Here is a 17,322-nt window from a genome sequence, read left to right on the forward strand (position 1 = left end):
GTTTTTTTTTTTACAAAGGAAAAGAACATGTATATACAACCAACAAAATAAAATAAGAAAAATGGGCTAAGTTTAACGTCTCTAGTAAGACGGAATGTTACTGAAATTTTATTTTATTTTAATATTTTTTTTATTTTTATCAAAACTAAATAAACAAATAAATAACTAAAAACACTACTACAAATTCTACTTAGCCTTTTTTTTTTTTAAACATCAATGCTACTCTTTTTTTTTTATCTATTTTTTTTTTATAATAAATCAATTCAAAAAAAAAAAAAATATATATATATATATACTTTTTAATTATTAAAATTTTTATGTTATGTTTTTATTTTTATGTTTTTTTTATTATTTTATTATTTTAATTTTTTTCTTTTCTTTTTCTTTTTCTTTTTTTTTTTTATTTTTTAAATTTTTTTTTTTTATTTATGTATCAATTGGAACGGCGAAGCCAAAAGCTCGCCGGAGAAGATGAACAGCCGCGACCGCTGTTGGAAGAACCAACCGCCGGAAATCGTGGCCGGAGAAGGACCAGCCGCCGGAAATCGCGGCCGGAGAAGAACCAGCCTTGTTCGCCGGCGAATCCAAGCTTAGATCGCCAGAGAGAAACAAACCCGCAACGCCAGAAAAATGAACCCAGTTGCGACGCCGGAAAAATAGCTCAGACCCATGGCGCCGGAAAAATAAAGGCCGAAACAGCCTTGATCGCCGGAGAACGAGACAGATGTGAACAGATGCAACGCCGAGATCGCTGGAGAACTGCGAACAGATGCGAAGCTTGAAAAACAATGTCCCAGATCCGACGCCGTTTGACCCTCAACCCAGATGCGATAGAGAACGGCGAAATCAAAATCGCCGGGAAATGACCCACAACCCAACAGCGATCACCGTTGAAGAACCAACCTTGATCGCTGAAAATAAAAAAAAAATTAAAAAAAAAATAAAAAAAAAAAAAAGCCACGACGCCGGAGAAGAACTACGAACAGCCGCGAGAAGAGAAGAGCGAATCGTGAGGGTTGGACAATGAAATTGGGTTTAGAGATTTTTGGGGGAAGAAGCAGAATTTTAAGCAACAGAAAGGAATGTATTCGTGGTTTCAAGGGCTAAGGTGCGATCGATATGCTTTGATGGGGGATCGACAATTTTAGGCAAAAAATGTCCCCTTCACTGTTTAATAAGAGGGGAGAAACATAAGTAAAATGGGATCGATCCCTTTGGACGGGGGGTCAATCCACTTGGCCTATTTTTTTGTTACTTTCTGCCAAGAAAATGGGATCGATCTCCTACCCATTTTGGGGATCGATCTTTCTTTTATCCTTTTTTTTCAATTTTTCATTTTTTTTTAAATAATAATAATAATAATAATAAACAAAAAAAAATAAAACAAAACAAAACTAAAAAGAATATATACACTAAAATAAAAAATAGATAAAAAATAAAATAAAAATAATAATAAATAAAATTGAAATAAAATCACTTATCAATCTATACTAATTAATACTTTTTTTTAAAAAAAAAATTTATGTTTTTGAATAAATCAAAATTAACATGAAATATATACAAAAATAATAAAAATAATAATAATAAAATAGAAATAAAATCAAACACCAACCTACATTACTCATTTACAATTTTTTTTTTTTAATTTTTTTTAAATTTAAAAATGCATAAATGTACAAAAGGAAAAATAGAAATAAAATAATAATAAAATGAAAATTAAAATGCAACGAAGGAGAAACTCGATACAACTAATGTTTAACGTCGCTAGAAAGACGTGAGATGTTCTCAATCTTCAAAATAAATAGGATCTACCAAGATGGCAGATTTCACATTTCTTTGAAAATTTTGTCCATCAATGTATGGTTTAAGCCTTTGACCATTAACTTTGAAGGTCCCTTCATCTTTTAGATTTTTAAGTTCAACAGCCCCATGAGGTGAAACGGAGATAATTTGATAAGGGCCTTCCCATTTGGTTCGAAGCTTTCCAGGGAAAAATTTGAGCCTAGAGTTGAATAACCAAGCCTTTTGACCGGCTTCAAAGGACTTTTTCACAATATGTTTATCATGAAATACTTTTGTCCTTGCCTTGTAAATTTTTGAACTATCATAGGCATCATTTCTCAATTCCTCTAGCTCATTGAGTTGGAGTAAACGGTCCTTTCCAGCCTTATCAAGATCAAAGTTGAGCCTTTTTATTGCCCAAAGTGCTTTGTGTTCTAGCTCAACCGGAAGATGACAAGGCTTCCCATAAACAAGTCTATATGGAGACATGCCTATTGGAGTCTTGTAAGCTGTCCGGTAAGCCCACAAAGCATCGTTCAATTTTCTTGACCAATCTTTTCGGGTCGGATTGACAGTTTTCTCAAGAATATGCTTGATTTTCCTATTTGACACCTCAACTTGCCCACTTGTTTGGGGATGGTAGGGAGTGGCCACTTTATGTGTGACGGAGTATTTCAAGAAAAGTTGCTTCAAGAATTGATTACAGAAATGTTTTCCTCAATCACTTATCATAGCCCTTGGCATACCAAAACGAGCAAAGATATTTGATTTAACGAATGCAATTACCACGGAGTGGTCATTCGTTTTGGTAGCACAAGCCTCAACCCACTTTGAAACATAATCAACGGCAACGAGGATATATTGAAAGCCATAAGATATTGGGAATGGTCCCATAAAGTCTATGCCCCATACATCGAAGATTTCAACTACAAAGATTGAAGTTAAGGGCATCATGTCTCTCTTTGACATTGATCCCAACTTTTGACACCGAACACACACCTTACAAAAGTTATAGGCATCTCGGTGGATAGTGGGCCAGAAGAGCCCACTTTGAAGAACCTTCAAAGCGGTCTTTTTTCCACTAAAATGCCCACCACAAGCAAATGTGTGACAAAACGCAAGGACGCTCGGAACTTCACTTTCCGGCACACATCTCCTGATGATTTGATCCGGGCAATAACGAAACAGAATGGGATCTTCCCAATAGTATTTCTGGATGTTAGCAAAGAATCGGTCATTTTCTTGTTTTGACCAATTAATGGGAAGTTTGCTGGTTGCAAGATAGTTAACAATGTCAGCGAACCAAGGCAACATCCCATTTGAGATTTGAAAGAGTTGTTCATCCGGAAATGATTCATGAATTTCAAGATTTGGAGAAGATTCAACCATTAATCTAGACAGATGATCGGCAATGACATTGTCGGAGCCCTTTTTATCCTTGATTTCAAAGTCAAATTCTTGAAGAAGTAGAATCCATCTTATCAAGCGAGGTTTGGTTTCCTTTTTCATTAAAAGATGCCTAAGAGCGGCATGATCGGAAAACACAATTACCTTGGATCCTAAGAGATATGACCGAAATTTATCAAGGGCATATACTACGGCAAGTAACTCTTTCTCGGTGGTAGAATAGTTCAATTGGGCACCTGAGAAAGTCTTACTCGCATAGTATATAGCATATGGTAGTTTACCTACCCTTTGCTCCAAAACAGCACCCATTGCGAAGTCGGAAGCATCACACATAATCTCAAATGGTAAGGACCAATTTGGAGGTTGCATGATAGGAGCGGATGATAGAACAGTGCGAAGTTGATGAAAAGCATTTAGGCATGCTTCATCAAAGACAAATGGAGTCTCCTTGGCAAGAAGGTTACACAAGGGTCTAGCAATTTTGCTAAAGTCTTTGATGAATCGGCGATAAAAACCGGCATGTCCTAGAAAGGAGCGGATTTCTCTCACCGTAGTAGGTGGAGACAATATAAAAATTAGCTCAACTTTCGCTCTATCTACTTCTATTCCTCTTTTAGAGATGACATGTCCAAGCACGATTCCTTCTTGAACCATGAAATGGCTCTTTTCCCAACTTAACACAAGATTAGTCTCACGACATCTTTGAAGCACTTTTTTGAGATTTTGGAGACACGAATCAAATGAGGACCCAAAAATCGAGAAGTCATCCATGAAGACTTCTAAATACTTCTCCACCATGTCCGAAAAAATTGACATCATACACCTTTGGAAAGTGGCAGGAGCATTGCACAATCCGAAAGGCATCCGTCGATAAGCAAATGTACTGAAAGGACATGTGAATGTGGTCTTTTCTTGATCCAATGGATCTAAGGCCACTTGATTGTACCCCGAGTAACCATCTAGGAAGCAATAGTATTGTTGCCCAGCCAATCTTTCCAAGATTTGGTCAATGAAAGGCAATGGAAAATGGTCCTTCCTAGTGGCAGAATTCAGCTTTCGGTAATCTATACAAACACGCCATGAAGTGGCGGTGCGTTTCGAAATAAGATCACCCTTAGCATTTTTAACAACTGTGATTCCTGACTTTTTAGGAACCACTTGAGTTGGACTGACCCACTTGGAATTAGAGATAGGATAAATGATTCCCGCATCTAGAAATTTCACAACCTCCTTCATGACCACTTCCTTCATATTTGGGTTCAATCTCCTTTGAGCATCCCTAAGTGGCTTTTCATCCTCTTCCATGTGTATGCGATGCATACAAATAGAAGGGTCAATGCCTTTTAAGTCAACCACACTCCATCCAATGGCTTCTTTGTTAGCTTTAAGTACTTCCAAAAGATCATTCTCTTGGTCATTTTCAAGATTGGAAGCAATGATGACCGGAAGAGTCTCTTTTGGGCCTAAGAAGGCGTATTTCAGATTTGATGGAAGGGGCTTAAGCTCAAGAATAGGAGGAGAGATGAGAGATGGAACTGGTGGAGTACTAGAGAGTGAAGGAAGAGGTTCTTTCTTGCTTTTCCAAGGTGGGTAATCCAAAGTGGCCACAGAGTCCATTAAAGCATTCACCTCACTTATGGATCCTTCTGTGTCAAAACCACAACTTTCAAACATTTCGCAAAGGCACGCCTCAAGAGGGTCCTTAGATAAAATAGAGGGAAGAGTCTCCTCTATGGTTTCATTCAAGACATCTACTAGGAAACACTCGTCTTCATCTGTGGGATGTTGACTTGCATTGAATACATTAAGCTTAACCATCATGTTGCCAAAAGAGATGTCCATAATGCCGGATCTACAATTAATGGTGGCATTGGCAGTGGCAAGGAATGGCCTTCCTAGGATGACTGGAATGTGATTGGTGAGATTAGGGACTGGCTCAGTATCTAGTACCACAAAATCAACCGGGAAATAAAATTTATCAACCTTAATTAGAATATCCTCAACAATCCCCCTTGGTTTCTTAATTGATCTATCGGCTAGTTGGATTACTACCGATGTTGGCTTCAAGTCCCCTAACCCTAACTGCAAGTAAACAGAGTATGGAATGAGATTGATACTTGCACCTAAATCAAGGAGAGCTCTACGAACTTCTTGGTTTCCAATAACACAAGAAATAGTCGGAGCACCCGGATCCTTGAACTTAGGAGGAGTGTTAGAAAGAATGATGGAACTCACTTGTTCTGTTAAAAGCACTTTCTTAAGGTCCCTTCCCTTACTCTTCCTCTTTTGTGTGCACAAGTCCTTCAAGAACTTTGCATATGGTGGAATTTGCCTAATTGCATCTAGAATAGGAAGATTGATTTTCACTTGTTTAAACACTTCCATCATATCATGAATTTTTCCTTCTTGTCTCCCAAATGATGAAGTCTCTCTCAAATCTTGAGGAAATGGAGCTTTTGGCTCATAAGGCTTCTCTAATTGGGGAGATGATGATGAAGATAATGGAATGTCCTTTTTGGAACCACTAGTATCCAAGGAAATTGGAATAGAATTTGGAATGGGATGGATGCAACCACTTGGTTGTGCCAATTCATTATCCTCCTTAGGTACCTCTACCTTATTATCCACTTTCCTACCACTCCTCAAGGTAGTAATTGCTTGAACTTGCTCATTTCCAGAAAATTCTGATGAAGGACTTGCTTGCGCCATAAATTGCCCTTTAGGATTGGTCTCAGTTTGACTAGGCAACTTACCTTTCTCTCTCACATTTAAAGAATTAGCTAATTGCCCAATTTGAGCTTCAAGGTTTGCAATTGATTGAGAGTGAGAATGAAACAGTTGATTATCTTTTTGAAGATTACCTAAAGCCTGCAAGACTTTGTCCTCAAAAGCTGAACTTTTAGGAGGCGCTTGATTTGGATTAGAGCAAGATTGAGAATTTGATGCTTGAGGATGAGAGTAGGACTGAGGATTTGATGCTTGAGGTTGAGAGTATTGATTCACATTCTGAGGATAGAATGAAGGACGGTAACCTTGAGAATTCTGATTTTGATTTTGGAGATGTGGGGGAACATACTTTGCTTGGTAACCTTGATTTTGAGGAGGGTTTGCACCGTCTCCTTGATTTCTCCATGCAAAGTTTGGATGATTTTTCCACCCCGGATTGTAAGTATTGGAATAAGGGTTGTTCCCTTGATGAATGAAAGCAGCATTTGCTTGTTCTTGAGACTCACTTGGTATAATTTGTCCAAGAGGGCAATTTGAAGTATGGTGAGTGTAACTAGAACAAGTCATGCACATTTCATTGGAATGGTGAGGATATGATTGAGTTGCCGGACCTTGATTCAAAAGGAATGTATCAAACCTTTGAGTAAGATTTTTGACCTCAGCGGCAATTTCCATGGAAGAGTCTATTTGATTTATAGCTTTCTTTCCTCCCATATGTGCTAGGTGACTACCCCTAGAAGATGAAGATCTATGCATTGAGTTTTCACTCATTTTTTCGAAAAGTTGCCAAATTTCATCTTCATTTCTTTCAATGTAGCTTCCGCCACAAGAAGCATCAACAATGCCCTTATTGGCATCGGATAAACTTGAAAAGAAACATTGAACTAATTGCCACTTAGGAATGTCATGATGTGGACACTTCCGTAGCAAGTCATTCAAACGTTCCCATGCTTTATGAAGGGGTTCTCCTTCTTGTTGTTTAAATTCACGAATGGAAGTTCTCATGGCATCAGTTCGACTTGCGGGGTAATACTTTTTTAAGAACTCTTGTTGCAATTGTGCCTAAGAGGTGATTGTATTCGGCCGCAAGTTATTGAACCAATATTTAGCTTTATCCCAAAGAGTGAAAGGGAAAAGCTTCATTTTTAGGACTTCTTCCGGAACATCCTTGATTTTCACGGTAGAGCAGACTTCCAAAAACTCATCTAAATGTTTATAAGGTTCTTCATTGCTCAACCCATAGAAAAGGGGGCACATGTTAATGGTGGAAGCCTTAATCTCATAATGATGAGCACGGAAATTTGGCAATTGAATGCAAGTGGGTGCATTATATTGATTTGGAGTGTAACGATCCCTAAGGACCATTGGAGGATTGAGAGGATTGAGAGGAGGATATGGCATTTGACCTTGTTGATGATATGCCATTTGACCTTGTTGAGGGTATGCCATTTGAACATATTGTTGTTGTTGCTCACCAATTGGGGGAACAACATTTAGCCTTGGCATCCCTAGATTAGGTTGTTGCACCGCATGATTAACTGGTTGTGGCATTCCCAAGGGTGGATGCACACCTTGAGGATCCACAATATGAACTTGTGGTGGGTGGTGCACACCATTATGATCCACATGACCAAGATCTACAATGGGATCTTCAATTGGATCTTCCATTAAAGGTGATGGAAGATCAAAATTTGAAAGATTAAAATGACTATCCCTAGTACAACTTCTTAAACGCCGAAGAAAAATTTCGAGATTTTGATTTACAGGAGCAAGAGGACGATTAAGTGATCTACAACCATGCATGCACTAGAACAAGTCAACACACCAACATTTCAAAATTTCAACCTCCACATACGATGTTCCCAAACTCCTCAATAATATCAATGCACTTAAAACAAATAAATGCCTCCACACGGGCCGATGCCTTCTACAAGAAGGTATGCTTGGACTTAAAAATAAAACAATTCAATTTAAGCCTCCACTTGGGCTGTCCACAGCATGCAAATTGGTATACAATTAAAGTACTAAAATTAAAGAGAACTTACAGATGGTCCTTAAGCAACTTCAAAATTTTTTAATTGCTTCTAAGTCCAGCATTTGCTCCACTTTGCTTCAAGTACCTAATTGACAAATCAAATAATAAAAAAAAATTAAAAATTAAAATGACTTAAAAGTAGACAATCAACAAAAAACTAATGTTTAATTCAATTCTTCAAAACCGTTAGATCCCCGGTAACGGCGCCAAAACTATGGTGCGACCAAGCGTGTGCACAAAATAATGCACAACACTTTAGGTTTAGAAATAATGTCAAGTGGGCACCATATTTTAAAATTTATAAAACCACTAAACACTTATACTATGGAGTATGAAGTGAGTAGGGATCGTCCCAAGAGATCTAAACAATTATAGGTTTTCCAGAATTGAATTCTACTTTAGTGCTTATGTGATTGCCAAAAGAGTTTTGTTTGTGATTAAAACTAATTTTAAACTAAATGATTGCAATAAAGAAATAGAGTTTAAGAGATTGGAAAAAGACTTAGGGTGTAGGATTCACCACTAAGCACATTCCCTAACTCACTCACTTTCAACTAATTGGGGAAATAATACTATGTAATCTATATGTGGCTAACAAGTGCAATGAAAAGTGTAAACCATCAATTTCAAGCATGAATCAACTACCTAATGACAATTAAACTAAGTGTAGTGCAATTCACCCATTCAAAGCATGATTTATCAATCCAAGTTACAAATTTAACACACATTAATCTAAAAGATAATGCAATTGTGACAAAAAGTATGGAATTCAAACATAAGTATGGATGGTCTACTTACCTAATAATTGAATTGCAATTAAATTAATTAAACTTAAATTAAACTAATTAAACATGAATTTAAAACTAATTAGACAACAATTTAACCTAAACATGTAGTACCATCCATCAAATGGAAGCATTTTTCATCAATTTGAAACACAATTACAACTAAGCAATACCATGCATAGCCATCACAAGAATCAATTAACAAAGAATTCATGTGTAAAATTTGTTTATCAATCAACCACACATAAGACAATATGAGATTAATACAGATAATCAATTGGAAGAATTTAATTCATAATATTCAAGACTATACACTAATTACATAAATTAATCCCCAAAAAGTATGAAAAGAGAGAGAGAATAGGTTACATGCTTAGGGTTTATCCAACCCTAAGTAGAAGAATCAGCCACTCATGGTTGATAGAGTCGAAGACAGGACAATCCCCATCATCTGCTTCATCTTCTCTGAACTTTTCTTCCAAACCCTAGCCTGTTCTTCCTTTTTCCCTTTCTTCGCGTGTTTTTCCAGAGAGAAAATACGATACTACGATACAGAAAAATAAATAAATTAAAACTTTTTTTTTTTTCTCTAATAATCTTTACCTAAATAAAAACTAAAACTAACCCTAATCTAATGGTTCACTGGGCCTTAAGTAACAATCTCATTAAAGCCCAACAGTTCCCAAAATGAGCCCAAAAATTAAATAAAAACTGTAATGTTGCTAAGTCCTGGGGGATCGATCCCCCACCCTGGGAATCGATCCCCCCAGAGTTGAAAATTTCCTTTAAGCCCTATTTAGCTCCATTTTAGCCCCGAACTCATTAGTTTGCTTCTTCATCTTTGGGAACATCATCAAAAGCCTGAGATTGACCGCTTTTGAAGAATAAACACACTATACGAGCAATGGGCTGCGACCTCCTTTTTGCCATTTTCTGAGCTTTTTCTGAATATCTTTGCTTGACTCTAAAAAGACTTTAATGGACCGTTCTTAGCTCAGTTTAACTTTATTGCCCTGAAATACACATAAACATAAATTAGGACTAAAACATGAAATTAAGATAGCTACAACGACTGAAATACCCTAACTTAGGTGCTAAAATGTGCAACATTTAAGCACTTATCAGTAGACCTTGTAGGTCTCCTGTCTGTTGGACGGAGATGGGCGAGACAGCCGCCTTAGGACCCGACATTGTACTCGAGACTACCGAGAAAATTAAGTTGATTAGACAGAGGCTGCTCACGGCTTAGAGCCGACAGAAGAGCTATACAGATAGGCGGAGGCGACCGTTATCCTTTGAGGTGGGAGATCACGTTTTTTTCGGATTTCTCCACGGAAAGGGTTGATGAGGTTCGGAAAGAGTGGCAAGTTGTCGCCACGATTCATTGGGCCTTTTGAGATCTTAGACCGTGTAGGAGAGGTTGCCTACAGACTTACTTTGCCACCGCAGATGGACAAAGTTCATAATATCTTTCATGTATCAATGCTACGGAAGTACGAGCCGGATCCGTCTCACATTTTGAGTTGGGTTGATGTAGACATTGATGAGGATGTTTCTTACGAGGAGGGACCAGTTCAGATCCTTGACACACAGCAGAAAGTGTTGAGGAAAAAGATGAAACCATTGGTAAAGGTTTTTTGGAGGCATCATGGAGTTGAGGAGGCTACTTGGGAGCTTGAACAGGAGGTTCGCTCCAAGTATCCAGAGTTGTTTTCTTCCTCAGGTATGACTTGATTTCGGGGACGAAATCTTTTAAAGTTAGGGAGAATGTAATAGTTATGATTATATATATGTATATGTATATATATTAAAGTTAAGATTTTTTTCAAAAGTAGGTGGGCCCCACCAATAACTTAAAAACATGACTAAAGGCCATAAGGTCATTATGCAGACATATATTTCTCTCTCTCTCTCTGCTTCCGGCCTTCTCTCGGCATCTCTTTTCTTTTTCTCTTTTTGTAATTTTAAGCTTTGATCTCATCTTCACCAATTGGATTTTGGTAGAACATTGTGAAGCAAAGTTGTTGAACTCGTCGAGCCCGTTAATTTGATAGGAGCCAATCATCATTTGGTGCACTCTAGGGAGTTCAAAATTCTAGGGTTCTTGGGCTCAAATTGGGGGTTTTCATCAATTTGAGGTAGGGGTGTTCTAATCTACAACTTCTTAGCTCTTTTTGTGAATTTTGCCCCTTAAATTTGATCCTAAGCATGCTAATTTTGATTATCTAGTTTGTGGTTGAAGCATGTTTAACTAAAATGCTAAATGTGTTCCATGTATTATTTGAATTCATATATATGACTAGATTTATTACGGTGATTGAGCATGTTTGGTGTTGACATGTTGTATGTCCTAAGATTATGTATTTATTTATTTATTTATTGCTTTGAAATAAAATGATGCTATGGTCAATAAATAAATAAAAGAAATGAATGCTTATAAATTTCTATTAAATTGTGATGATGATGTAAATGGAATGTATGAAAGCCTATGGTTGAATTGATAAATTGAAGCATGCGCATTCATGCATTCATTGGGAGAGAGAAAGGGGAAAAAAAATGTTTTTTTTTTGAACAAACGAAATTATTTTAGGGAAAATATTTTTTTTAAAAGAGTTTGCGAAAACCGGACGCCTAGGAGGCGCCTAGTGGTCCGTGGTGTTAGTGTAGTCTAGAAGGGATCATGGTTGAGCTAACTAGGCCGGATGCGACGCCTTGGAGGTGCCTTGTGGTCGTGGATAGTTAGTCAACCCTCCATTCGTGACGCCTTGGAGGTGCCTTGGGTCGGATTACACTAACGGTTTTGGAAGTTGAAACGGAAATGTTTCGGAAAATGGGGAGTAACATTTGCATATTGCACTTCATGACATTGTGGTAAACTTGTGATTAGGTGGTATTTGTTACATACTTATTATTGTATTTGAGGGTGTGTGTTTCCTTATAGCATGATCCCTTTCACTTTTTTATCTATTCATTGTATGGATTCACGGGGATATAAGAAGTGTGTCTTAAACACTTCCTACTGAGCTTATGCTCACCCCATTATTTCTAATATTTTTCAGGACATGGAAAAGAGGTGGCGGACGACGATCCACCACGATTTTAGACGAGCACGGAGACCTATTTTATTTTATTTTTGCTATCTTTTGTATTAAAACTCTCTAATATTTTGTAAATGTAATATTAACTAACTCGTAAAACTTTAGTTTAATTAGTATACTGTTGTAAGCCATGGACTTTTAAATTCTAACTACGCTTTTTGGACTGTAACTTGATGTAACCAAAGTATGTTCCTTGTTGGATAAGATGGAGGAATGGGATTTTGTATGTATGTAGTCACTTTGGAGATGTGATATAATATATGTATATTGCGTTGGGACAGGATATGTTAGATTTAAGGCCCAGTGAGGCCATTGTATTTATTTTTTTGTATTTCAACAGGTTGTTTAGAGACATTTTCTGCGGAGGTCATGCCGAAATTTTTATAGATTTTTATTATTATTTTGGTATCCATTTGGGTCGTTACATGTTCGGTCTGGTTTCTCATGGTCAATCTTCACTTCATGAAGGGGTTCTGTGGTCAGATTGGTGGCTCCTCCTCCCCATCCTTGCTGGGAGGAGGGTTCTGTAATTGTTATTTTGGACTGGCTGAACGGATGGGATTTTTTTCCTTTTCCAGCAGATTTCAAAGTTACTGAATAACATTCTTTAGCCGCAACCTGGTCCCCGTGTATATCTATTACCTTGGTCCCATCCGGACCCAAACATCGAATCACTTGATGCAAGGTTGACGGGACGCCCTGAATTCTGTGAATCCATCCTCTGCCCATCAAGAGGTTGTAGGATGGATGAATTTCTACTACCACAAAACTTTCAGTCAAAACCCGCTCAGCGGCTTGTACTGTCAATTCCACCATTCCAATGGGTTCCACTCGCTTCCCATCAAATCCAAGCAACGGATTTCCTGTGGGTTTAAGTTTTTCGGGTTCGATCTCCAGTCGGTCGAACGTCACCCTGGGCATGACATTCACACTACTTCCTGGATCAATCAGGACTCTCCGAACCAGGCATTCTGCAACCGTCAGACTGACGACTAGTGGATCTTCATAAGGAATCTGAACACGTAGCAGGTCCATTTTATCAAACTTTATCGATGTGGACGCGTTCTACTGGTGCAAAGCATGCACACTGCCAATTCTTCTTTTCAGCTGGGCCTGGCGTAACCTTGTTCTGAGCAACTCTTCTGACTCCGTCGTTTATTCAGGCCAGCCATGAATTGCGTTTATAATCCGGATGGGCTGAGAGTTGTGTTGGTTCGGCCTCTGGTTCCGCTTGATTTGCTCAGTCGGGCGGTTATGCTCTTACGCCGGACCTTAAACATAGGTTGCAAATTCCCCCTTTGCGATTAGCATCTCTACCTGCCTCCTTAGGTTCCTGCATTCGTTAGTCTGATGCCCAAAATCACTATGGAAAGCACAATGTTTAGTCTGATCCCTCTGTTCAAGAGGTTGCCTGATTGGCAGAGGAGGACGAAACTTATCTTTGTTCTCCTGATATAGCCTTGCTAAGGTGACTCTGAGTGGAGTGACTGATTCCTCCTCCCTAGGCCTCTTCTCCGCCTTCCATGAGGGGTGACGCTGCGGTTGAGCTTGCTTTTGCCGGATCTTGGCTTTGGACTTCTCCTCCGTCGAAATAATTGACGTCTTCCTTGAATTAGCTGCTTCTTCCTCCTCAAGACGAACAAAACCGTCAGCTCTCTCGTTCAGCTCGTCCATTGTCTTTGGCGTATTAACCACTAAGCTGGTGTGGAACGGCGTCCCCCGGTTCATTGTGAGTTTAAATGCTTGGACTGCTGCTGACGGGTGACACTCCATTACCATGCTTTTAACGAGGTTGAACCGGGTAAGAAAAGCTTGGAGCCGCTCATCCTCATGCTGCTTCATTGTGAAAAGGCTTGATACATCCTTAGCCGGACGTTTATTCCCGTAGTACTGGCTTATGAACTTATCGCATAAGTCCTGGAAATTGGCGATTGAGCCTTGAGCTAGATTCTTGAACCAATTGAGAGCTGGTCCAGCCAAGCTCGTAGGGAAACATTTGCACATCAAATGATCATTATTAGTATTCAAAGCCATTTTCAACTGAATATGGTATATGTGATCGACCGGATCGGTTGTTCCATCAAACAGAATGAAGATCGGCATGGAAAACTTCTTCAGATTCGGCGCATTCATAATTTCATCAGTGAACGGCGATGCGACCGTCCTTGTTGATGAACGCAATGCTTCATTTTCTCTTGAAAACCGTGACAAAAATCCCCGATCGGCAGATCTCCTTTCTGAGCTATGGTAATCAACTGTCGCTAATGAAGGTCGGTATGGCGGATCGAACGACCTGTCCTCCGCAAATTCACTCCGCCATGGTGACGCAATCCTATGTTCATATGCCGGTGCTTCCTCCCTCATAATCCGTTTGTGATGCGGTTCCAGACGAACAGATCCTTCTCGATCCTCTACTCGGCCGACATTCGGAGGCAGATTACTGATTATACCTTCATCACGACGTGGACCACCACGATTGACATCTTCTGGATCACCTTGACGATCACCTTCGGACGGTAAAGCTCCCTCTCCATTCCAGTTCGTAGCTCTGCATTTTCTTTCCTCAAAGCATCGATCATGTTCATTAGCTCATCGAGCTTTGTCTGCTGGCCGTTCTCCAAAGGATTCGAGTTCGCCTCTCCGATCATCATTCCAGATCGGAGTAAAGTCATCAACTGTAGACTTCTTGACCAAATCGGAGTTCCGCTAACGCGCGCACACCAGATCTGAACTTACACTTGCTGAATTCAGTCCACTACTGGCCGGATTCAGTAATCACAACAGATCGCAATCGCGCAGTTCGCCGGATCAAGCAAGGATCTGATCTGCTTGGATCGGACGCCAATTTTCCGAAATCAACCGGAGCCTGGACTCGTCAAGACAGATCGTATTATTACCAATGTTGATTTAGCTTTCGCAGATTAATCGTCTTCCTCGCAGAATGCGTTGAATCGATCCGATCTGGAATGATATCAATCAATCCTTCATGTTCTTCCCACAGACGGCGCCAATTGAAAGTACAAAGAATTTCCCCTTCTTACAGAGAGAGAGCTGAGAAATTCTTCACTCCAATTGCCTTTTTCCCTCTCGATTTCCCTTATTTATAGACGGTTACAACCTCCTTTGGCCTGGGCCTTATCTGCTTCCCTTTGCCTGGACTCAACTTCCCTCATTTTAACATGGGCTTCTGAAATGACTTTATGGACCTGGGCCCATCCAGCGCGAACTTGCTCCATCCCGTTTGTCCACATCCGACCCGTCCTGTGCAATGTGGATCACACCAAACCCGGGTCATTTTGGTGTCCTCAAAAATCTAATAGTTATTCTCCAATTAATTTACTCCAATCCTTTAGAGTGAAGTAGATTTTATTTTCAATAAAAATGGTGCCAAAACAAATTAATCTTTCTTAATTAACTCAATTATATTAGTCTTCATGAGTGTCACAAAGGCTACCTACCATGTGTGTTTCTTTATAAACAAGGGCTCTGGCCATTAAATTTCAAGAAGGTGAAGAAGATCTTTGGTACGATACTGTCACAAACTCCGGATCACAATTATATACACATATATACATGTGTACTTATAAAATATATGTATATATTATATATATATATGTTCAACATTTGTTTTTCTAATAACATACTTTTCAGGAAAGAAAAAAATAAATGGAGCTGATTCCAAAGAGAAGAACACAAGATGAAAGTGGAGAACAGAAGACTGAGAAACCAGAAATTTCTAGTCCCTTGGGGTTCTACACTCTACTTCTATTGGAGAACTAATTTCTTTATGAATTTGGATCTTCTATTCTTTTCTTTGTCATTTTGTTTCATGTCTCTAATATATAATAATTTTACATTGCTTATGCAACTACTTTTTTTATGTAAAAATATATTATGATATAACGGTATAACCTCTTGTCCTCAATGAGGAGAGGATGGGATTCGAGCTGAGTTATGGACGAAAGAGTGTGATTGTTTTATCAAAGGATCATTGGCCTATTGGTATAACCTCCCATCCGCACCACTATCAATCCTGGTACACATGCATGTATATGCTTTTAAAATATATTTATGTAATCATCATTTGTTTGTAATGGCAAGCATTATTTTTTCTAATAACACAGGACTTTTCAGGAAAGAAAAATTCGAAAGGAAGTGATTCCAAAGAGAAGAACACCAAGTCTGCAGAAGAAAGTGGAGGCCAAAAGACTGAAAAACCAGAGATTTCTTCTACTAGTCCTAATTCATCAACTGATGAAGGAAAGTAGGTAAAAGGAAATGATGATGAGAAGAAGAAGCAATCGAAGACAGCAACGAAGAAAGTGGAAAGTGTTAAAGAATTAGAACAAAGTGAGTTTTGCGGTACACAATATGTTGATTATCCTGGTTAGTATGAGACCCGATTGAAGGAGATTACTTCCATGAGACTACTAATGAACGACTCTCATGGCCTGATAAATTATAACATGACATATTTGTCATAGGTTCTGTTTGGTTGGATAGAAATAGCAAAAAAAGAAAAGAAATAAAAAATGAAAAGAAAATTAATTTTTTTACCTTTTTATTGTTTTATTTTTTCCTGCACAAGTCTAAAATAAGAGTCGTTAAAGCGCGGTGCCAAAATTACTTTTTATTTTTCTGCACGCGACTAAAAATATAGCAATTATGGCATTGTTTGGCACAGTGTCTTAATAGCTAAAATGAGAGAGATCCACAAGTAAGATGGTGTCACGGACTAGGCACTAAAAATATTCAAAATCCGACGTAAGATAAGGACTCATTAGTCATTACATTCTCTTTCACCCAAGTTGGCCCATCCTACCTACCCCATCCACCCTTATTTGTTAATTTATTACATTATCCTCATGTCCATCTACACATGACACTCAATATTAATGTGTTCTAATTAATCTCATATAACTCTTTTACAGGCTTGTTAAGTACATTTATTTGTCAATATTAATGCTCTTTGTTGGGCTTTAGTCGTGTCCTTTAGGACTTGTCCGTCCTTCTGGTTTTGGCCAAAGGCCGTTTGTAGTTTTATAATTTCAATGTCGGTAGCTTAACTTTTCGAGAAAAAAAAATATATATTTATATATATATATATCTTGGTAGGATGAAATGGTAAAATCCACGCAAAAAAATAATAATAATAATAAAAGAAAAAAAAAAAAAAAAAAAAAGACAAAAGTGAAATATGTATGTTTAGTTGACCGTACGGAATGGGCAATGTGCGTCAAAGTAAAGCAGCAAAGTCAATTTCGTAAAAAAATACAATAAATAAAATAAAAAGAATAGAAGTCAAATGTAAAAGTGCATTAGACCATATTTAATGCAAAATGTCATTTTTACATGTTAACTTTATATTTTGAGAGGAGTTACAGTGTTAATATGCTATATTTTAGCAATTTTGCTCCAATGGTATATTTCATCCAAAATGCTACATTTTAGTAATTTTCAGCCTCCATTGAACTAAGCCCAACCCACT

General features: G+C 38.2%; 1 protein-coding gene and 1 non-coding gene across 2 annotated transcripts; one reads left to right on the plus strand and one right to left on the minus strand.

Moving 5' to 3' along the window:
- The first annotated feature begins 6,817 nt into the window (after positions 1-6,817).
- LOC132305868 (small nucleolar RNA R71) lies at positions 6,818-6,924 on the plus strand. The gene has a single exon (XR_009481725.1). It is a non-coding gene; the product is annotated as a small nucleolar RNA R71 (small nucleolar RNA).
- Positions 6,925-12,313: 5,389 nt separating this feature from the next.
- Positions 12,314-12,869, minus strand: LOC132304629 (uncharacterized). Its single transcript, XM_059802373.1, has 2 exons — positions 12,477-12,869; positions 12,314-12,358 (listed from the first exon to the last, which is right to left on the minus strand). Exons 1-2 carry the CDS (start codon positions 12,867-12,869, stop codon positions 12,314-12,316), a joined length of 438 nt encoding a protein of 145 aa, XP_059658356.1.
- Between the last annotated feature and the right edge of the window lie 4,453 nt (positions 12,870-17,322).

Source organism: Cornus florida, unplaced genomic scaffold (assembly GCF_030987335.1).
Source record: "Cornus florida cultivar Cherokee Brave unplaced genomic scaffold, ASM3098733v1 CherokeeBrave_3.0.0_Hap2_Chr04, whole genome shotgun sequence".
Lineage (NCBI taxonomy): Eukaryota > Viridiplantae > Streptophyta > Magnoliopsida > Cornales > Cornaceae > Cornus > Cornus florida.